Source organism: Sardina pilchardus, chromosome 24 (genome assembly GCF_963854185.1).
Source record: "Sardina pilchardus chromosome 24, fSarPil1.1, whole genome shotgun sequence".
NCBI classification, from domain to species: domain Eukaryota; kingdom Metazoa; phylum Chordata; class Actinopteri; order Clupeiformes; family Clupeidae; genus Sardina; species Sardina pilchardus.
Window position 1 is genome coordinate 17,903,462 of NC_085017.1, and position 23,518 is coordinate 17,926,979.

The following is a 23,518-nucleotide window of genomic DNA, read 5'->3' on the forward strand; positions in this document are numbered from 1 at the left end:
TTTTCTACCATAGCTGGTTCCCGTATTTCGGGCTGGTTGCCAGGGAAACAAATGTCTGAGATTTGTCATGTTCTGTTTTTTTCCCCCCCGTCAGAGGTGGACAACGGGAGTGCGGAACAACAAGACAAGAGACTGAAAATTGGACCGTTCTTCGTTCTCACTAGAAACATACAGACATGGGTGGGCACTTGTGCTCCCAATGAAGAGGTTTGGGGGGGAAAAAACTTTGTCATCAGGCACTGACCACAAACAGTCCTGTCCAGGCATATACGCTTGTTCTTTCCTGGTTTAAGAGGGAGTTCATGTTATTGTTCATCTTATGTTATGCATGAGATTGTGTGTGTGCGTGTGTGTGTGCGTGTGTGTGTGCGTGTGTGCGTGCGTGTGTGTGTGTGTGTGTGTGTGTGTGTGTGTGCGTGTGCGTGTGCGTGTGTGTGTGTGTGTGTGAGTGTGCGTGCATGCATGTATGTGTGTGTGTGTCTGTGCCTGAGAGGGCGAGAAAAAGTGTGTGTGTGTGTGTGTGTGTGTGTGTGTATGTGTGTGTGTGTGTGTGTGTGTGTGTGTGTGTGTGTGTGTGTGTGTGTGTGTGTGTGTGTGTGTGTGTGTGTGTGTGTATCAGCGACAGTAATCGTCACGGTGAGTGACAGTGAATATGTGTGTGTTTGTATGAGAGTATACGAGAGTATTCAAATGACACAAATGAGTCTGATCAGACATTTTTATTATCTCTTTTTCCTTCCTTGTTATTTTTTCATAAGAATTTCTATACCAGTCCTTAATGGATTACAACAGTGAAAAACAATGGTTATTATGACGATTCTATTGTTATTATTCCTATTGAGATGTGGGGTTGTGTAGGAGGGCTGCTACCCTCTGCTGTTAAAAATATATAGATAAAGAAATGCATTTGGAATAAAAAAAAACAGCTATTAAAACTAAATGTTGTATTAATCATGCTGTGGGTCATTGTTTATATGTGTGCTTGTCTGTTCATGGGAAAAAGAAAACATTAGTAGGCCTACTGTATGTGTAACATGAACATCCCTGCTGAAAAAGCCTGGCCAGCTTGGGTTGGTTTGCTGGTTAACATACGAAGAGTTTGATTCCAAAACGCTATATATCCATTTTTAAAAACATTAAAAAGTCATGTTATTTAATTGTGTATTTCAGGTAATATCAATGAAAATGCAGTTGTTTTGTTTTGATTGAGTAAATATAAATCAACTAAACATAAACCAATACAGTTCCACTGTAATTACTTGCAAAACAAAATGTAAAAAAAATATTTATGGAAATCCATTAAAATGGTGGATAGCGTTTTGGAACCAAACTCTATATACCCAGTTTACAATGGTAATTCAGGTGATTTTGCTTGTCGTACCACCTCAAACTTTAATTTTTAGCTGAAGTTGCTGGTCTTACACTGCTGACTTCACTGGCCACGCCAGCTTATAATGATCATTCTAGCTCACCAGCATTACACCAACAATGTCAAGCTTGGCACGCTGGTCATGACTATTTTACAGAAGCTGTATCTCACATGACAGGGTGGTTACACCAGCATGACTACAGTAGCTTCCTCTGATGGCCACACCAGCATGTTCACCTGGTGGCCCAACCAGCTACACCAGCAAAGACCAGCAGGGATGGTATATTTTTGGTATACATCTCAGATCAAGCTGAAGGCTGGCCTTCAGGATATGTCTTCTAACTCAAATGTAGAGATAACGTATGGTACTTTACTTCCTAGTTTAGAGGTTACAGTATATATTTGACATTATTTGTAGAATGTATTTATTAAATAATATAATTTATCTATTATTTTATGTCTGATTACATACATAGCATAAGCTTACGCATAGCATAAGTATGTGACAGCACACAGCCATGGTCCACATATTTGGACCTTTGGATGTCTCTTAAGAAGCAAGGACACAGTGAACACAGACCTACAGAATGCTTGTGATGCGATCAAGTAGTTTGGTACTGCAGTGCCCACAACTTGCACATTTGACGTTACTATTGTTCTAACAGGGAAACGTAAGCTTAGAACAACAGTGTATATGAGTTGAAATCGATGGGTGTTTTTTTTAAGTCTATTCTCTCAAGCATCATCAGAAAAGCGCACACCGTTTCTCCACAACGACGAGACCGAGACGTGGGTCGAGGACATGCTTGCCCGTCTTCGATTAAAGCTAAGGGAGCACTCGGTCCTGTTCTCTCCTCTGTGAGGAAACCTAATTCTATCTGAGACGGGGCACCCCGTGGGGGCAGAATGGAAGAAATAAAGGCCAGTGTAATTTCACAGATATTATCCTCTCCTGATGAAAAGATCAACTGGTCGAGGCGCAAGAGGGAGGGGAGACAGCGCGATGCCTTGGCGCGTCAATGAAATTTCAGTAGCCACATTCGAGACCCTTCTGATGTTGGTCTGAAAGGGGGAAGGGGGGGGTGAAATTAAAGCAACAAACGACTGAGGACAACCTCAGGCACGGTGGCACGCAATGACAATGCAAGGAGAATGCGAAGAAGAGAAACGGAACCCAAATGAGATTGAAGAGAAGTTTAAAGGTGTATTCGGGTCAGGTGGCTTTGTTTGTTTGTTTTGGCACGCGCACCCTCAAGCATGAACACATAAGCTGGTGTCAGTTTCCAACGTCCAATCATGAGGATGGATGTCAACAGAGAAATATTGACCATAGTGTACAAGAATCAGAAACCTTCCACGTGGGTGCTCCTTGTTGCCAGGGAGCTGTTGTTAATGCCCTGTTGAACTCCAGACTGATTTCTGTGCGGTGAACTGTCTCCAATGTCTCCAGTCTCTCCACATCATTGTGGTCCTTCTGTGAGTTTAATACTTAGTACGGATGTGACATTTTTATTATTATTGAACACTGAGCTGTTATTTGCATTAGTCACAGTGGTCAGACAAAGTTAGCTTTATATGAAAACTGAGTTCTAGATAAGGCTACGTTATTTGGATTTAAATGTAGAACAGGCCTCAGTTCAAGGATAGGCATAAGTGAAGTGATGCGAAAGGCGCCATTTTAGCCTTAGGCTTTCCATAGACAGAAAGGCATCCTTATGGTCAGCAAGCAAATATGCAATCATATAGGTTTCCCATGTTTGTATGAACTGTTCATAAAACAGGATAGACACAGGGAGGGACTGAAAGAGATTTTAACATTATGTTGTCTGTCCATACTACTAAGGTTGGCGGTGTAATATCGTATACCTATGATGTAGCAAAATAGGGTGGCTTTGCCTTTGTTTAATATATGGCCTAAACTGCTGTGTAAGCAAACAGGACCAAGTGTATAGATCAGTCGGAAGAGCACCAGACATTTTTTTCATTCCAGATCTTTGGCCAAGGCTGGATGTTTAATGAAAGCTTTCTACAGGTTAGAAAAGCCTTGAGATATTTAAATATGACCCGTTCATATTGCTCTAGGCCTATATTGCTCTTACTCAAAAGCGTATATTTTTTTGATCGACTTCAGTGTGAGGATACGTGATTGTGACTTAATATTGACTTCAACAGTTCGCCACTGGGCGGCAGCGTAGGCTACAACAAAATCAACCAGTTGTAAAATGTTGATGCAGTGGTTTTTTTGCGCATACATTTCAATTGTTTAATTGCCATGATTAAACTGAAACGTGCTTATTCACGTAGCACTCGTAATGTTCCTCATGTTTACATGATACTGTTCATTTGTGACATTTTACTTTCTTCACAGAAGGTTAGCCAAGCAATATTGTCCAAAGTAGCCTACTTTTAGATGCAACAGGTGTATCAGCTGTAAAGTTTCAGCTGATGTCTTAATAGAAGTGAAGCTTCTAAATTAGTATGTTGTACAGTGTCCTCAACATTGTATCAGATTCAGTAGCCTATCCAACGATTGCATAGGATGACAGTCGTATACTTCCGCAAATGATCAGGTATGGGTGTAACTGAGCGCGCGGGCGTGGTTTGATTACAACTAGTGCGCACCTCCATAGTAGGATAGGCTATTATTCACTCTTTTTGCTTGCAAGAACGACTTTACGCGCACTCCTCCTCTGGAACTTGAAGGATACAGACGCGCCAATGGATTTCTTCAACTTTCGGCTATTCTTGCTCTTAGCGTCAGCACTTGGTGAGATATTTAAAAAATATTTGTGGAAAGAGTGAAAATAACGTTTTTGCTGCTTTTTAAGTTATTGTTACCTGTGTAGGTTATGTGCGCAGATTAGGCTATCTTTAGTCTGTTATTTTTGACGTAGCTTAACGTTTTAATTGAACTTGTGTAAATTGATTGCCTATTGTATAATCATTTGAAAAATTGGCATACAAATTCATTTCCAAAGGTTGTTGAAATAACCATTCTTTTTTATGTTTGTGTGTGTGTATGTGTGTGTGTGCGTGTGCGTGTGTCTCTAGGGTGCTGCTCAGCAGATATTCTAAAAGCCGACAAGGTGAAAGGTGTGTTGGGAAAGAATGTAAAGTTCAACACAACCTTAGATGGCTCGCAGTTATACATTACACTCAGCTGGAATTTCGGAACCGAAAATATCGTGACGGCCACGAAAGATACAGAAAAAATTGCCGATGCCTACAAGAGTCGAGTTAACCTGAACAAGACCACCGGCATGCTGGAACTTGGACCGCTCACGGCCGAAGACAGCGGGATGTACACACTGAATATTGTCACTCCAGAAGTGAAGACATTAACAGGAGACACGACTCTTGAAGTATTGGGTGAGTGCATACTTGATTTGACCTCACTGGGCATACTAACTGGGATGTCATCTAATATTATTTTTAAAACCACTTTTGGTGTTATTATTATTTTGATGTTTAACTGTAGGTTTTTTCGAGGGGGTGGGTGATGCAGGAAGGCTTAAACTGCCCTCAAAGCACTTGCCAATTGAGAAATTAGATGGGAACCTAGAAAACAGCGGCGCCGCACTTAAATACCACTAGAGGCGCAGGTTATACGGTGAACTGTAGTCTGCGGTTCAGTGGATGCTCTCAGGGCGTGGTTGGTTATTATCGTAAATTGTTCATGGTGCAACAACAGCATGGTATTAATAAATGACGTAAGGCATAGGGAGTTTATATCTTCGGCATTCACTGTAGATTTAGCTCAGTGTCTCAACATCACTATAATTCAGACAGCTGTAAAACAGCTACAACCTTTTGCTTGAAAGGAGCGTTCATTAGAACTGAATAAGTAGGCTAGTCTACCCTGCTGAGAACTCATCCAGCGACAGCAACAACCCTAAACAGCACATAGCCATATATTGTTTATCACCTGTGTCAATTTAACTGCATTAATTTACCCAAATGTATATGATAAAGGCCCAGACCATTTGGATTTACACATCCATATTTGAAGACACTACTATAGGCCTACTAGGCCTACTATGAATTACTTTTCTATGGTATAGCTGAGAAAATGGTGTTGGATAGTGCTGTATAGTTTGTGTGTTAACCATTTGTGGCACATTACTATAGCATATTCCTATGGTGAACTGTAGTTTAGCATACCTTATCCTCGCAGATCTGCTAGAGATCATACTCTCTCACCTTTTAGCTCTGGCTGCTACTTCTGGGCCAATTACCAAAACCCAGGTGTCGACCAGTCAGAGAACAGCAGCTGATAGGGAGGTCAGCCAAAATTCTTTCCAGGGCATTGTGTGCACTCTCTTCGTCCTCAAACATCCCTCCTGTGCTGGAATGCGAGCACTCGCTGTGAGGTGTGTGGAGAACTTGTGTGTGTGTGTATTTAATATATCATTAAGGCTAGGTCTCCTGAAAGACACAAGGATTAATCAGCAGTGGAGGACATTTTGATTACCCTCTTTATCTGTGGTGAATCTATCCCAGCAAAGGATGTGAAACCAAAGGCTCATCAGTGGTAGAGATTGTGAAATAAGTGCAGGCAGAAAGATGTACCCTTGCATTGCATGCCTTTACATTTCTCCGGATGTGATTTTGTTTATTGCGTGGAGTGCTGCTCAGTCTTTCTCCTCTGATCTTCCTCCTTTTCAACTTGCAAGCAAATGGACAGCCTGCTGTTCCCGTCTATTTTTCTTTCCTTTCCTCACATTAAACGTCCTTTTTTCCTGAAGCTTCAAACCCAAGCTCACCCACTGCTATTCATTAAATCCCTGTCACTCCTCTCTCTCTCTCTCTCTCTCTCTCTCTCTCTCCATCCATCCACTCTTGTTCATCCACTCATCCTCATCCCTCTCTCAATCCCTCCCTTCTCCCTTCAACCTCTCATCGTTATCATTCTCTCTCCCCCTCCGCAGAGCCGGTCTCCGAAGTGAAGATCGCCTCCGACCCCCCGACGGAGGCGGTGGAGACCAACAGCTCGGTGGTGCTCACCTGCACAGCCAAGGGCTCCTTCCTGAAGTACACCTGGCTCAACGGCACCACGCCCGTGGTGGCCGACGGCAAGCGGCTGGTGCTGAACGACGCCGGCAACATCCTGAGCGTGAAGGATGTCCAGCGCTGGGACCTGCAGGGCCCCATCTACTGCAACGCCGGCAACGACCTGGAGGAGGAGAAGAGCGCTGCCTTCAAGATGGCCGTCAGCTGTAAGTCCAAACATTGACCAGATAGATAGATAGATAGATAGATAGATACTTTATTGATTCCCAAGGTGTACAGGGTACACTACACTGTACAAAGTACAGTAAAAAGCACCACAAAGTAAAAAGGCAGTAACTGCAGGATAACTTTAAGGTCATTTTTTCTCAGTTCTGTACTCGCGTAGTTACTGTCTTTTTGCTTTGTAGGGCAGTACAACACTCCATCACTCTGATTGGGACTTGCCACCTGTCTCCACATTGCCTCATGTTGAGCTCTCTGTTCTGAGAAACGAACTGTACTTGTTTGCTTTGATTTAGTTATTTGTTATTCAGGTCTATTTTATTTCAATGTGGTATCCAGGTTTTTGTTAGTGGCAGATAGCACATACTGGCTGCCGTGTCAACATCAGCATCCAGACAGGAAACACTGGTTTATTCAGTCTCTCCTTCTGATAGGCTTAAACATTGGGTACACCGATTTGATCTGATGTTGGCTCCATCATATGGCATATAAATCCTAGCGGTATAGAAAATATGTGATTCATTCGTTTTTTTATTGATTTAAACTAGTGTAACCATGCTGTCTTAGGTAAGCATAACTGCCAAGAAAACTACTACTAGTTGTGGAATGTAGCCTGTTTAGCCAAGTTTTTGTTTTGTATGTTTTTGCCTACATTACATTGTTGAGATCTCACTCACCTAACCACCTATTATGAAAGTTTCATAGGGAAGTACTGTAGCCTATGCCCACCTGTGCGGCACGCTTCCCTATGTCTTTACCTGAGAAAAATAGAAGGCTCTCTGTTATTCTGCCTCTCTTACTGTCTCTCAGTTCCTGTCTCAGCGTGTCATATCCTCTTGAGCTTCAGAGTCGTCTCTGTCCTCTCATTTGTTTTGTCGGTTCATATCCCTCCTGCTGTTGTAAGGGTTACCTGAGAGGAAGCCAACAGTGTGTAGTCACGTCTCCCTTCCTGGTCGAGGTGGCCATGTTCCACACACAGTGTGTGACTTGTGAGGTTTTTTTCCTTATGCAAACAGCCCCGTGACTCAGACAGGTGATGGGAAGGCAGCGTTTAGATAAGATCTCATTCACCAGCCTGGCCCCCTCAGCACACACAGTGGCCTAGCCGCCTGCTCTCCCAGGAGAGACAACACCGAGGCATTGTTCTCGCTAAGCCTTACTATATGTTTTGCATCCACTTGCCTCATTCTGTTCTCCTTTCTGTGTGTGTGTGTGTGTGTGTGTGTGTGTGTGTGTGTGTGTGTGTGTGTGTGTGTCTGTAGATGGCCCTGAAAACGTGGTCGTCGTGCAGACGCCGGCGAGCCCTATCCTTGCCAAGGGGGTCAAGGTGACCCTGGCCTGCTCGTCCATGTCCAGCCCGAATGCCACCTACCAGTGGATGCTCAATGGGGCGCCCATGACGGACACCACCGCCTCCCTCGCCTTAGAAAAGGTCGACGAGAAGAGCAGCGGCAACTACACCTGCGTGGCCTTCAACGCCAAGACCAAGCGCTACACCGCCTCCAACACCGCCTCGTTTACCGTCATAGGTGAGAACTCCGAATCATGAGTCGGGTGTGTTTCTGTCTTGTTACTAGAGCCCCTATACCCCCACCGCCTGTCTTGCATATCTGCTATCTATTCAAGCTCACCCAATTGAAGTCAATCTTTTTAACATGCCCCTTATTAGATACTTCAGGATCTAGATCAGGATGAGATACAGTACATCTGGATTTGGGACATCCATTTAGTCACTTGCATAGTTCAGTACATAGTGAAGGACCACAACCCTGGAAGCTAGCCCGAATGGCTACGCTAAGCTTAATGACCACTGTAGTTGTTGACTATTTAATGTACTATGTAGTGGATTAGTTTGATGTCTACAAATGCAGGTCAAGGGTTCTCAGTGAATGTAGAATGTGACTGATAAGTTCTGTGGGGTATGTTAAAGGAATGTTGGAAAACATGCAAATCAGGGGGGCTCCAGGTTGACATTGGAGAGCCATGGCTATTACCAGGAGCACTATGAATTAGGTGTAGAATGACTAGCGACCTCAAGCATGTATTGGTCACATGCTATAGGTGTTTTGTGCGTAATACGCTTGGTATGATGGTTGTTTTGTGTTTGTGTTAGAGTGTTGCACCTGAAAACCCACCAAATTCCTGGTTGTGTGGTCATCACATTCTGAAGCAGAATTTGCTATTTAAATTTGTTGCTGGGTAAATAGGTCAGATTTGGCCAGATTTGGCCTCCTGACACCTTGATAGCCGAGAAAGAAAAATACTTTCCTCTTTTTAACCCTGATTTTACAGTGTAGTGTACCGTTTTTTGCTAAAAGGAATCAATTATGTGAAGGTGTATAGTACAGAAAACATTCACAACTGAACAGGACTCTACCACATTTCGTGTTATAACAAACCAACTAACATGTTATAGCCCCCCAGCTGTATTTATTTGAAAATCCATAAGCACGTTCCCCAAGATAGTTGCCTATAGTTGTGTAGTATTTTGGCATAGGTTTTTAAACTACAGTACATCTGTTCGCTTGACTTAAGATGGCTTCTTGTGAGGCAAGCATGCGGAAACTGGTTTCACCACTATCTGCCCTGTGGGTATAGGAACGGCCCACGTCATAGTGTTTGACTTTCTGTGACTGCGCACCATAACGCTTGCTTCATATGTGTGTGGTTTTTTTTCTCTTTCACCGGTGAAGGCAGGATAAGGAATTAGGGATTTAGGCGGGATAAAGGATTTAGCTTGTGGGTTTAGATTATTTGAATTAGTTTAACTGTACTGTATCCTGCTGACGAGTTAAAAAAATGTAGCCTACATGTGAAACCTTTGGTTTTAAACAAAATTCAGATTGTAGGGGAAAAAACAAGGAAATGGATGAGGGAGAGAAATAGGTAGATAAATAGAAGCAGAGAAACAGACGTCATTTCCTGGTGTTTTGTTGCAATCCAATGAATGTACCATGTTGCTCAACAGCACATTCTGTAGTTGTTTACTCTGAGTCATTCCTCACACTGATGCATGCTAACTATATGGCACACAAGTTCTAAGATGTCAAGAAATGCAAGGCATGACATGCGGTAGCTTCAGAGGGGGAAAACCATGCGTCCCTTTAATGACTGTTTGTCGTTGAGATTCACAGTGTTGTGGACACAGAGGAGGATGTCAAAAAGTCATTCACACCCCTAGGGTGCCTGGAGAATGGCTTAAGGGGGTTGGTGGCTAGAGACGGAATGTAGTCAATGAAGAACATCAACCTATGAATTGTCAAGTCAATTGAAAGGTTACTTCGTTTCATCCTGATGAAAGACTCCTCCTTCCTGGCCCCACTGCATAATGTTCTTTCCAGATAAATATATAACATCAGTAAGAAAAAAATGTCCAATTGCATGCTTTTGATACTTTACTGAGGAGAGCAGGTGATTTAAGTGTTTTCAAGAATACTTTTAAGTCTTACACATACTTGGAACATTGAAGTTAGGTGAGTAACATGTTATGACCAGTAAATTGTGTATTGATGAGAATGATTGATTTAGGATAATTTATATGGGACATTCTTACAGTATGTGGGAGCAAATTCAACGCTTACAAACGTTCCACAAGAAATCCTTCATCAACCTTTTAACCAACCGCATAATCACTCTCTCTCTCTCTCTCTCTCTCTCTCTCTGTTTCTCTTCCTGTCTTCCGTCTCTGTTCCACAGAGCCCATTAAGGAAGCCACTCTCACCAGAGTGGGTGCTGCCACGCCCCTCATCGCCAAGAACAGCTCCATCGAGCTCACCTGCAAAGCGGCGGCCGGCACGGTCGCATCCACAAAGTGGACAAAGAACGGCGTCGATCTGGTCGTCAGCGAGCGGGTGGTCCTCTCCAAATTGATGGACAAGCTGACCATCTCCATGGTGATGAGGGAGGATGCCGGCGTGTACAGGTGTCTGCTGAAGAACGCAGTCAACTCCCAGGAGGGGAACTTCACGATCGTGGTGAACTGTGAGTGTGAACATGCCGTCAGTCGCCGCACACACTTGGTCTCTGTGTTAAACAAGCATTCCTCATGACACACTTCTGACACAGACAAGCACACACAGAAACAAATACGACATAAACTCTCTATCAGTCTCTCTCTCCCACTCACACACACACACACGCGTACGCACATAGACACAATCATATAGAGAGAAAGTTTTGATCATTGTTTCTGCATTCTCTGCTTTTGTAATTGCTTTCCTTTAAATGGGAAAGTGAAAGAGAGAGATTTACACATTAATGACAAATTGATCATGATTCTTCTCAGTGATGTCTGCGAGGACTTGAGTACACTGTTATTTCAGCGCATGTCTGCTTAAAGGACCATTCACGTTCTTAATTCATCTCTATGCTGCTACCACACATGACTAAACACCTTGACTCTCTTGTCTCCTCTGAATGTCCTCTCAGATGGTCCAGAAAAGATGAAAGTGGACGGACTGGCGGCGGTGGAGGTCACGGACAGTGTGGAGCTGAAGTGCACGGCGGAGTCTTATCCCGCGGCCTCCTACGCCTGGAAGCTCAACGACACCGCGCTGCCGACCACCACGTCGACGCACTCCATCCCGACCCCGAGGTTCCGCGACTCAGGAACCTACACCTGCACCGCCCGCAACTCGCTCACCAATCTCACCGCCTCCGCCACACACATGCTCTCTGTCAAAGGTGAGGCTTTCACAGCTGATATTGATTGAGCATTGTGTGTGTGTGTGTGTGTGTGTGTGTGTGTGTGTGTGTGTGAATGAACAGCTAACTATTGGAAGATATTCTGCAAGTTTCATTGTCCTTAAACAAATGTTTCTCTCTCTGTGCGTGTGTGTGTGTGTGTGTGTGTGTGTGTGTGTGTGTGTGTGTGTGTGTGTGTGTGTGTGTGTGTGTGTGTGTGTGTGTGTGTGTGTGTCTGTGTGTGTGTGTGTGTGTGTGTGTGTGTGTGTGTGTGTGTGTGTGTGTGTTTTTGTGTGTGTGCGTTCAGAGGACGGAGCACTGGATGAAGGCTTATCAGGTGGTGCTATAGCTGGCATCATCATCGGTGTGCTGATCGCTCTGGCCATCGTGATCGGTGTGGTCATGCACATGAGAAAGAAAAAAGAGTGAGTGTCATCTGTTTCTTTCCTTTTATCTTGCAATCTTTTCATCCCTCTCTCTCTCTCTATCTCTCTCTGTCTTTGTCTATGTCTACCTCTCTGCATGCATATTGTGTGTTCAACCCGAGTGCAAGTGACAGACAGAGCATAAGCATGACTTTGGCATCCATTTTGTTTTTCTTGTCAAAACTGCTCAGAAAATGTTTTGAATGACTATGGAATCCTTAGGCTGGATTGACAGATACCTGAGCGCTAGTGAAAAGGCCTGTTGTGTACATAGCTTGTGCCCCCGCAAAACCTGAAGGCTTGGTTTGGCTTGCCTAAGATGACGTGATGCAACCTCAGCCACATCTTCTGAATGGCTGCCAATCAGTTATGACAGAGGAAGTCACCCTTCAACAGATTAACTGAACCACTCAAATGCTGTTTGTTGGTAGGACAACTGACGTTTGATATTTGATACTTAGAAGCTTGTGTCTTCTCTGTAGCTAACACCCCGTGAAGCTAATGCATTCGTAGGTTTATTTACAGTTTACGCTGCATTAGAGAGATTATGAAGAATTACTTATTTTAAAGGAACAGGTCACCGTTTAATGAAATTGAGTTATTCACCGCCTCCCCTAAGCTACGCTAGCGGGGATGCTGCCGGACTAAGACTATGCATGCACAGAGACAAAAATGTTTTTGCACACTTATTTAACTCCAGGGAAATAGTGAATAACCCAATTTCATAAAACAGTAGCATATTCCTTTAATGCAATTTTAATGTAGTGCAGACAGTAGTGTAGGGAATAGTTCATTTTGTGTTTAAGATGCGTGAAATTGAATAAGGCCTGTTAGTAGTTTGGCCACTTGTTTTGGTCATTGGTTAATTCTCAGCTGAAGTAAGGTATGTTGGACACACTGGGATCCACTGCCCACTTTGGGTTTTGTATTGGTCATTATTTTTTTACTGTTACATTCCAAAACATTGCACGTGTCTTACGGTGCTTTACAGAGTGTGAAAAACATCCACTCTGTCCACTCCTGTCCACTCCTCGCCTGCCCTCACCACTTCTCTCCCCTCCTCGTTGAGCAAACACAGAGTCGACAGAGTCAGGGATTTACTGGGGCAGGACAGGTGACAGAGGTCAATCAAGGCTAGGCACACCTGGGCTTGTCTTTGTGCCGTGGAGGAGCCGAGGAAAGCTCTGTAGGGACATCCATCTCAAGGCGACAGGTGCTGAGAGGAAGTCAGAGCTGGTGTGAAATTTTTTTTTTGAGGGGGGGGGGGGTGGGTTCTGTGACAGACGTCTTGTCTCAGACAGGTCTGTCGTCAGCTCCAGTGGCGGAACAGAGACGGTGTCGCTGTCTGTTTGTGCTCAGGAAGAGGGTTTCCGGATGAGGAGACGTGTTTGTGGACTGTCTGTTGACTCAGGAGGGGGAAGCCCTTTTGAAGACTTGCTAAACAAGCAGGTAGTGAGGAGTGGGCGTTTAGGGATTTGCTGCCGCTCCGCACGGTGACAATTGGAGGCGAGGTGGTGAACCCCGTCATGAACAAACACTCAGGCGATAAGGAGGTGTGTGTGTGTGTGTGTTTGTGTCTGTGGTTTCAGGACAGGGAAAGCCTGGTTCACTGTCAGGGGAAATTATGCAAAGAAACAAGTTTAACTGTCTGTATTGCCAAAATGAACTCCGACTCAAGAGAGAGAGAGAGAGAGAGAGAGAGAGAGAGAGAGAGAGCAAAACTTACCTGACTGCCATGTCTGTTTCACTTCAGCTCAAAACTCACAGGTGTAGTCAGCCAACTTGTCACCCCTCCCTGCTTGTCTAAAGTTGTTTCACTGCTTGGCCAACGGTGGTATAGTTCTTACTAGATTTCAAATCCTGAACTGTTGTTCCTCAGGGTGTGAGATTTCAAATCTGTGTGCAACTGCTCTTTGACACCATCTGATTTGACATGGGAGGTTGGAGAGCGTTTCATAACACTCCACATAAGATGCCATTTTCTGATATCTCTGGCTGATAAACAGATGGACTGATGATGGACTGCAGAAATGCTGAAACAAAAATATCGCTCAACCTGTTGAGATAATCTCAAATATCTACCTCAGGTTACAGACATCTATTGGCTCCCCCAAAGCAGCCATTTCACGTCATTCTCCTTGCAGAGAATAAATATTATCACAAACTTTTTGATTTATGTTTGGTGAATCAGAGACAAAATGGTGCCAGGACTTGGCAGGAGAACGTGTACCAGGCACACGCTAGCACTCCCATTACAAGACGCGGCACGGGTGTGAGGGAAGCTATGGAGGAGGTGGGGGAAACCACACAGGCTGCCGTTCGCCAAGTGCACCGGCGGCCCCTGTGGTGTGAAGTCTGTGGACACAAAAAAAGGGCTTAGGGCGCTCACGAGTCTATATAAATTAGTACTCAGGTGCTCCTCTGCTACGGGGAAGTGACAATCCAAAAGCAAAAACAGTTTCGTTTAAAGTAAAGTAAAAGTAGTAAAAAGCCTGTAATAGTACATGGCAAGCACTGGGTTTTAAAAGCACATGGGCCTACGCGTTGCGGCCATATTGGCCTTCATGAGGGCATGAGGTTTGTGTACTCTGTGTTGGGATGCCAGACTATAGTGGGAATTCGGTGGAGCAGGCGGGATGCGCGGGGCGAGATTCCTGGGATGCTCCTCCGCTTCCCTCCTCGTCTCTGACATGGCCGTGCCTGCTCCGATTAATGATTGTCGCGCGCGTTATTGTCAAAACGCCGTCCGACCGCATTCCATTCCCTCACACACAGGCTCTCAAATTTACAGAAAAAAAAGGAGTGGCCTCCGTTGTCACGGATATTCACCGGACCCACAAAAAAAGTGTGTCTCTCCTGGGTCTCCTGAAAAGCGCAAAAAATATTCTCATTCTCGCACCTTTTCAGTGTAAAGATTTCTCAACATGTCTCGCCTTTCTTCCCTCTCTGTCACTCTGTACATTTTGAAATTGGAGCAAGCAGATATGATTCAGTCCTGCAGAGAACCGTGTTGACAAGAGGCCGTGTCATTCATTCTCTCTCAACCACTTGTGGTGAGAGTAAAAAAAAAGACAAAAGGAACAGTCACCATAAGACAAAGGAGGATTTTTTTTGTCCTGCCGTGCCCCGTGTTCTTAGCATTAGGTATCTGTCTCTCTGGGGAAGAGAGGGAATGGGGGGAGCAGGGTGGAGAATGAATGGCAAGAATGTCAGTCATGTCCACACTTGCTTGGCCTCTCTCTCTCTCTCTCTCTCTCCGTCTCTTTCTCTTGACTCACTTCCTCTCTCATCCCTTCTTTCCATTTCACACACACACACACACACACATACTATTCTCTCTCTCTCTCTCTCTCTTGCTCCCTCTCTCTCTTACTCAGAGTGTTTGCCAGTGTTGGCTCAAATTCAAATTCAAAGGTGCTTTATTAGCATGACTGTTTGAGTACAGTAGCCACGTTGATATGGACATTTCTATTCTGATTAGAAACAGAAGAACAGCTCGATCATTGATTTGTTCCGATCAGAATTCTTATCGGAATGAAAGAGGTGCTGTGGTCCGTTCCTATTCCGAATGAACAGCCATGTATATGGTCATTCGGATTGACTGCTTTATCTTCTCCATGAAAAGTAGGCAATGGCTATTTCGATCAAAGACTCTAAAGCGCTCGAAAGCAGCTGATCAGACTAGAACGTACCCCATGCAAACAGCACAATTTTTTCGGAAAGACAAAAAAACTGTCTATGTAAAAGTGGTTAGTGTTGCTAAAGCTAGTGTTACAAATGACAGTAGTGTAACAAAAGAAGGCAGAGGATAGAAGCACAGCAATGTGGGTATACATATGTGAACAGTAGTCTTTGTCTGTACATTTCCACCTGCCTAATTATTCTGTTTCTCTTCCATCTCTCTCTCTCTTTCTCTTTCTCTTTCTCATTGCTGTGTTGAATTCCTTCATAATTTCCGAGAATTCTATCTGTAATGCCTTGTGGTTACCTTCCGTGATAATAACAAGTTTGGCTCCCAGCCATCTCTTCTGATTGGAGGTGATCACTGAGAAGGAATAGTTCCTGCTATCTCTGTCTGTGAGACACGGTGCTCTCTCCCCTCACCCTACATTTTCCGTCCTTCTCCTTAATCTCTTCACTGAAACTCTGACGAACATACTGATGTCATTCCGTCTCACGCTCAAGGCTCTGTCTCACTCTCTGTCTCACTCTCTTTCTCACTATGTGTCTCACCCCCCCCCCCCCCCCCCCTTCCACCACCTTCTTCCCCTGTGAGTCTGCCGCTGTGCGTCAATTTGTCTCAATCTATCGTAGTCTTAACCGTCCTCTCTTATATCCTTCCATCTCCGACACTCTTTCAGCCTTGAATTCATCGCTGCGATGATAAATGGTCGAGGCTTCCACCAACCAGTACGGCCATGTAGATAGTCAGACTAAATTTCGCAGATAGTTTTTTTTTTTTTTTTTCTCCCTTCATGGGAGATTTGGCCATCCTAGTGTTTAGCATTGCCTCTGTTTGTTATTGTGCTTGTTTTGTGTGTTTGCTTATCAGTTTGACTTCAGAGATTGTTATCTCAACTGAAGCTTCATCGGTAGGAATTTCTCTGGAGGCCTAGTCTGCACAGACAGTTTTAGATACAGACAGCCAAGGTTGATGAAATGATATTGGATCTTTCAGAATTATCAAACCTGACCTGAATTTCAGAGGAAAATTCTCAAATTACGGAACTTGTTGGAAGAGCTTGTTGTAGTCACCAGGTGCTTTTTCCAAGAGGTCTACAGCTGTAATGTGTCTGACTGGGCAGTGAGTGAGTTATTTACGCTGAGTCACTGTACACTATCTGTTTTTGCAAAACACACTTGTCCCACCTTGAAATCTTGAGTCCTTGAATCACACTTGTCCCACCTTGAAATCTTGAGTGCTTGAATCACACTTGTCCCATCTTGAGATGCACAAAATGCTCATTATCCTCAGCTTGTTTTCTTTAGTGTCATTCTGTGAATTGTATATGTAATAGCTCACCACATAAGCTCTTGCAAGACTGCACAATTACTACCAGATACACGTGGAACAGGAGAACTGCATACGCATTATCTGACTTCTAATTTCTCCCTTGTCTTTTCTCTTCCAGTATCCCATCGCCGTACTAAGCACGCCATCAACTAAGGGAGAGGGAGGAGTGAGGGGAACCGGTAAGTTTCTTTAACGATATTTCCTCTTTTTGTCTGCACGCAAGCCTTGTTGGTTTTCACAACCCTGACTCGGTCTGATCCACCACCCAAAGACTGCTACAGTATTCCTCGGGGATGGTTCCTTTCTTTTGTGAGGAGAGAACGTGTTTCTGTTGATGTTCAGGAATGACTTGTGGTGGCGGTGTGGGTGGTAGAACTGGTGCTAGTGCTGTGAGTTTGCTAGACTCACAGTAGGGTGCCTGATGAATATTCCAGAGAATTTTCCCGCTTGGCTTTTGTCACAGTCTGCATTGATGCCTACAGTAGTCTGTGTGGGTACATGGTGTGGAAGTTCGTTCCCGCCCTCACAAGCTCGCCGTGTGATAAGGCTGTTGACTCAGGGGGAGGGTGGAGAGGCTTTAGGCAGATATTAAACCAGAGCTACTGTTCAGCTCGACCTTTCCCTGCTCCTGGGCATACACAGGGAGTTGGTGTGTGTGTGTGTGTGTGTGTGTGTGTGTGTGTGTGTGTGTGTGTGTGTGTGTGTGTGTGTGTGTGTGTGTGTGTGTGTGTGTGTGTGTGTGTGTGTGTGTGTGTGTGTGTGTGTGTGTGTGTGTGTGTGTGTGTGTGTGTGTGTGTGTGTGTGTGTGTTCTGAATGTGTGCGTGCAAGGTTCACAGACTGCGGCCTATATAGATTTTAAGTTTTATTTCAGGTTCTCGAAGTGGTGTCATCTGCCACCATGTTTAAATCAGTCACAGACTAGCAAGCAGAGTGGGTCTAGGAATTGTGCTGCCTCAAGCACAGATGTTATCTATTTCTGAAGACGATCCTGCAATGTCAGTTTTTCAGTGGGGTGGAGACGTTTTGCAACATCTCTATAATGTTAATCAGCTGTCTGAAGAGTGTTGAAATTCCCAGTAAAAAAAAGGAGATTCTTATCATAATCTGGTGCTGTGTGTTAACAGAGGCATGCTAATGTGAGTGAGGGAGTCATTTTTAACTTGTGACTAATGCCACTCCTCTCTGTCTTTCTCAGGGTCTGCAGAACACCCCGAAAACCAAGACGTCTTCATCTCTTTTCCACGGAAGACCCCACAGGGCAGCTTCAAGAACTCGCTCGTTGGGGTCATATATCTCCGGTTCCCCCTGATTCCCATCCCACTTGTCCCAACCACCCGTCCCGCACCCCTGGGGGTGGACTGCTCTTTCGCATCGCCAGAAGAAAACGGCTGTCCTCTCACTCACACACCTGGTTTCCACCCCTCCACCGGCCTCGCTGGAGTCACCCATCCCCTCTTCTCCCCACCCCCACCACACCCCACCCTGCTCGGAACCTGACCCCAGAACCAGACCTTCTCTTTGGACAAAAAAACAAACCAACCAACCACCCTTGAGGAGTTAAGAGATTCTGGGACTTGAAGACTGAATTAGATGGGGTGGAGGCGTGGTGGTCTTGACCAGGACTCTTCTCCTTATCTGTGGGTTTCTGCTCCATCTCATAACCCCCCCCCCTCCTCCAACCGACTCCTCTCCCTATTGTGTCCTACTACCCCTACCCCCTTTTCAACTATACTAATGTGGACCACTCCCTATTGTCCATCAACAGAAACCCTAAACCCTCTTGTTGCCCCCAACCCCCTCAAAAAAAATCCTGGATTGTCATCCCTATTTGCTTTTTTCTCTTCTTTTCTTTTTTTGGAAAGGAGGACAACTCCTGAGGTAAACGAAACTTGGTCTGGAATTAACCTGAAGGCCTAAGCCTCCAAAGGTTGACGCCCCTTTGGGAGCTGAGCGCATTCCTGTTGCAGCCATGGCCTTCAGGGACTACTGAAGCCAATAAAGGAGACCAGATAGACCAGAGTCTCCAGAAAGTGAAATGGTTTTTTTTATTTTTTTTTTAAAGGTGTTAAAAAGCTGGTTTTGAAAAGTTCATGTGTTAAATGCAAAGAATTAAGCTGTCCTGAGGCAGATGTAGCCCGCCCCCAACTTTTCTATGAACCAGTTTCAGTTTAGGTTGGCTTGGAGCTTGGAGCTACAGCATGAGGGCTCTGTCACCCACTGCTTGCCCTTGGTGGGGCTTTTAAGCCTCTGTGTCTGTGAAGCATGGCCATTGTTTTGTGGTGCTGTAGAAAGAAAAAATGGAGTTGAAATTAAACTAGAAAGGCTTCACTCGCTCCTGTAATATCTCCCCCTGGTCTCCAAGGAATGTGTTTTGTGTTTATTTGTTTGTTTGTTTGTTTGTTTGTTTGTTTGTTTGTTTGTTTTCTGGACATCCTAATGTTGGCCAATGAGGCAGAGTGGAGAATCTTGGAGAAAGACCAACATGTCACAGCAAGCCATTAGAGAGACAGAGAGAGAGAGAGAGAGAGAGAGAGAGAGAGAGAGAGAGAGAGTGTGTGTGTGTGTGTGTCCTGGGTGGGGGTGGGTCAGTTCTACAGACAGGGAGAGGGTGGGCTACAGGTTTTTCAAAGAAGATGAAGGTGAGAGATGTTTTGCTGTAGAATGGCATTCCTTTTGGAGTTTTTGGAGGGAAACGTTAAATGCTTTTCTTAGGCGTTCCCTCTCCCGATTTGTTATGCTCGTACCATCTCTGTGAATCACTTTTGACATTGGATGGCAGGAGACCATACATTTTACTAACATTTAAAATCCACTGGAGTGTGTTTGAAGCTTGAAAGCTTAAACATAAGAAAATTAGAGACCACTTCTAAAAAATCATGACCAAATATTTGTACTTAAAAAAAAAAAAGAATACTGATATAATGATTTTTTTTTTTTTTTAACTCATTTTAACGCCCCTTCTGGTGTCACCCCAGACTGAAATAGTCTCGTTTGTGGAGGCCCCAAGATTTATTAGGTTGCGATGAATCAAAGTCAGACGGCACTCACATAGGGCATTCCAGGGTACGTGCCCTAACATAAACACCTACCCACAGAATGAGTAGATACGTGGGAAGAAGAGGGCTGCGCATGTAAACTCAAAGCTTTGCTGTCCTTTGGAGGTCAACGTGTTTATTGTGGTCAGGTTAAGCACATAAAAAAAGATCTGTTATGACAACTGAGTTTCAGTTGTGAGAGATTACTGAGTTCCTATTCGCTGTATGTGTGAGTGTACACACCATGAGCAATTCAACAGAAGTATTTGTGTATGACTTTGTGATTTGCTGATTGGGAATTGGTTAATAGAAATTATAGAAATTTTGTCCTGGAAATGAACTGACTTTAGTTTTTCTGTTGAGTGTAAAGAAGCAAAGAAGAATTCATTAACAGAAGTCATTTTGATTCAGATGTTTTGGTAAAGATGTTCCAGTCTCCCACTCCTACAGAGATCTTTATCGATACGTCACTGAAATGTTGTTATAATAAGTGTATTTGTCTGTGCTTGAGACATGGAGTCAGTATTTTTTCACAACAGATAACATTTTTCACAATTTCTTTAATTCGTGTCAGCCATGTCTTCATAAAAGTGCCCTAAATTACATAATATACCATATGTAAATATGACAAATGTATCCGTTTTGTTAATGTTTTTCTTTCCTTTTTTGTAAATTGTTTGGGATCTCTTTTAAATTGTATTAATTCTGTTAGTTAGGATTATTCTCAGGTTGTTTACAGTATGGGTGTGATATTTCTTTAAATTAACAAGACCTGCTCCTGTTGTTGTTCTCTTGCTAACCAGATGACTCTGCCTCAGTAATGTTTGTGTAGTTTATTTTTTATTTCTTTTTGTTTTCTTTAGTTTGGTATGTTTTGTTTTATTGTGGCTTAGGAGTCATGCTTGTTTAACTATTTATTCGCATCCATTGTTCTCCTTTGTAACCCAAGCCACGGAGTCCATCAAATTTGCCCCTCCCTCTCTTTACGTTTGTAATTGGCTAACTTATTTGGAGGCAGACGGTGTTAGTTATTTTTTAAATTTTCCCGCATTGAATTCCCAAGGTTGCCACGCCTCTTTTTTCTCACACTGAAGGAAGCGGTTGCCGTTATTGAAAAGAACTCTCATGAGACCATAAACATACAGAAAGGGCTTAGGGCAACGTGTGTGTGTGTGTGTATGTGTGTGTGTGTGTGTGTGTGTGTGTGTATGTGTGTGTGTGTGTGTGTGTGTGTGTGTGTGTGTGACAGAGAGAGAGAGAGATAGAGAGAGAGAGAGATAGTCCCTGTGTTTGAGTACAGATCAGGGGCCCTGTACCTTGTAAAAAGTGACACCATTCTGCACTTATTTTCAGACTGTATGTCACAGCTCTCTGTTGAGAGACAACCGTGCAGGAGTGCCCTCTAACTATGGTGTTTGTGAAGACCCGGAGTCACCTCACCTTTGTCCTGTTGGAGCTTCTCTAGTGTCGGTGGGGCTTTCCCCCCTAACTTTCATGCCCTGGAGTGGCTAACATCCTCTAGTAGCCACTCCCTATAGAGAAGGATTTCAGTTACAGAGGGAGGCAGCCATAGCTTGACCCTGATTCATGAAAGTAAGAAAACGAGTCAGGTGAACAGTCTGAATCTCATTGTAAACGCCCTCATAGCAAACTGATGAATGTCCAACACACCCCAGAGAAAACTGAATGTGTAATCGGTTTGTTTTTGTTTGGTCTCCTTCTTGCTCGCTCTGCTGACTCTGTGTAAGCGTTTCCTACGGCAACAAGAGATCATCCATATCTTAGACCTCATCGGGATGTGGCAAGATCAGAGTAACCTGCAGTATGTTATTGTTTGATTGGAAGACTAATTTTACATGCATGTAAACACATTGAGTTACTGATGCCTTTTTAACACAATCAGATGAATCATTTGAACTTCCCTTGAGCTAATTGTTTTGATGGTGTTGAGGAAGTTGTTCCAGTGAGTGTTCTGACAACAGCACGACTGTTAAATGCTGTACTTGAATGTAAGCATAATTTGAATAAATGAATATTTCTGAAATTCTTGTGATTTGAACTGTTTCTAAGTGAAATGTGTGTGTGTGTGTGTGTGTGTGTGTGTGTTCATCCATGGACCTAGGATTATGTTGAGCTTAGTCTCATTGGAAACTGTAAAAAATGAGAGTCAAGGTGTTCTGGCATTGAGTCACAAACCTGCCTTTCCACCACTGTCATTTAGGTCTACACACCTGCAATTACTCTCAGCATGCTTTCAGTGTGTGTATGTGAAGCTGGGTGTGTATGTGTGTGAGTGTGTATGTGAGCACGTTTCTTGGGGTATTTTTTGTGCAGCAGAGATTAAAATGGCAAGACTTGCTGCTACAAGTCCGGTTCAAAGAATGGTCCTCCATGAAAATGTTCAAGGCGTGTTGAATCCGAGACAATTTTTCCCGCAGTTACATTTTGATCCTCTTTTCCTGCATGTTTCCCCCTGTAGCACTTTTGCTCTGGACTGGTTGGGACTTCCATGAGGTTCACTCTGTTTGGCCTGTCCTTGTGTGAAGTGTTCCTAAGCATATTTACACAGCAACAACAGCATGTATTTAGCAACCGTGGCCACCACACATAAGCAAGTATACTGTAGGCCAAAGGAGCACTGCTATTGTGATTGAGTGGATAGTGTAGTGATATCTGTAGGCTACTTGCTTAGTTGATATGTAATAGCATCGGTATGAAGTTAGTTATGGAAACGTTATTAATCTGTGTCATAGTCCACACAAAAGAACAAGGTCACCAGGAAAGGAATATCTGTCAGTAATCAATTCACTCAATCGAAACCTGTAAGCTACTGATTTTCATACTGATCTTGATGTAAAGGCAGGTAGGAAACAATATAACCTTTCATGGGAAGCTGCACTTCACAGGAAATGTTTGATGCAATATATCTACAAGGCATCTTTATGGTGACTCTGACAGAATGATTAAGAGACCCAACGCAACTGGTAATGCAGATGTTGAGTCATACAAACCACAGGTGTTCTCAGGAGGATTAAGCAAAGCATGTAGATTTTATATTACTAGGCTACGATTTAAAAAGAAGAACGAGATGTTCTCCCTGCGACGTAAACAAACCTAATGAAAGGCCTTAACCAACATCTCGTAACAGTGTTATTGAGCCACATACTGTAGGGCTACCACTACTCGGAATCTCGAAGAGTATTTATTTCACATTCATCATTTAATTATAAAACTAGGCAAAGTGACCCGATGTCAGCCGGAACGGATTTACCATGTAGGCCTGCCTACTCATCAAGTCTGTGTCGCAGCCTCACATAACGTTAACATCAACAACCCAAGCATAAACAGTTTTACAGAGCAAATGGGCGTTGTCAAAGTGTGATTGACGAGGATAAACAACATCAGCAGTTTCAGCTGCAACAACTTTTACTCCCAATGAAATGACTTTCACAATCACGAATTTATTAAAGCATGCCAACAAATGTCTAAGGAATTTGGTGTCAATGCTGTTCTATTTTCTTCTGGGCCTATCTTTAATGTGCCCTGGCAAAGGTTAGATTGCTGACGTATTCACGGTAAAGCAGTAAATTAAAACAGCATCAACGTAGCCTACAATTGTTGTTAGTTTACCAGCAAGACCTGCTCATGTCGTTAATTATTCCTCAGGTGACGTTCCTCCGACCGTATGGCAGCTTCTACGGATATGTTGCGCGAGCAAATTGATTTGTGTGCGTTTGTGTGTGACAGCCTGTGGCAGTG

General features: G+C 43.8%; 1 protein-coding gene across 1 annotated transcript; it reads left to right on the plus strand.

Moving 5' to 3' along the window:
- The first annotated feature begins 4,028 nt into the window (after positions 1-4,028).
- Positions 4,029-21,803, plus strand: si:ch211-264f5.6 (carcinoembryonic antigen-related cell adhesion molecule 20). The gene is made up of 9 exons (XM_062529322.1): positions 4,029-4,136; positions 4,421-4,738; positions 6,298-6,585; positions 7,864-8,130; positions 10,298-10,582; positions 11,030-11,284; positions 11,592-11,709; positions 16,842-16,902; positions 17,920-21,803. Exons 1-8 carry the CDS (start codon positions 4,088-4,090, stop codon positions 16,858-16,860), a joined length of 1,599 nt encoding a protein of 532 aa, XP_062385306.1. The 5' UTR covers positions 4,029-4,087; the 3' UTR covers positions 16,861-16,902; positions 17,920-21,803.
- The last annotated feature ends 1,715 nt before the right edge of the window (positions 21,804-23,518 follow it).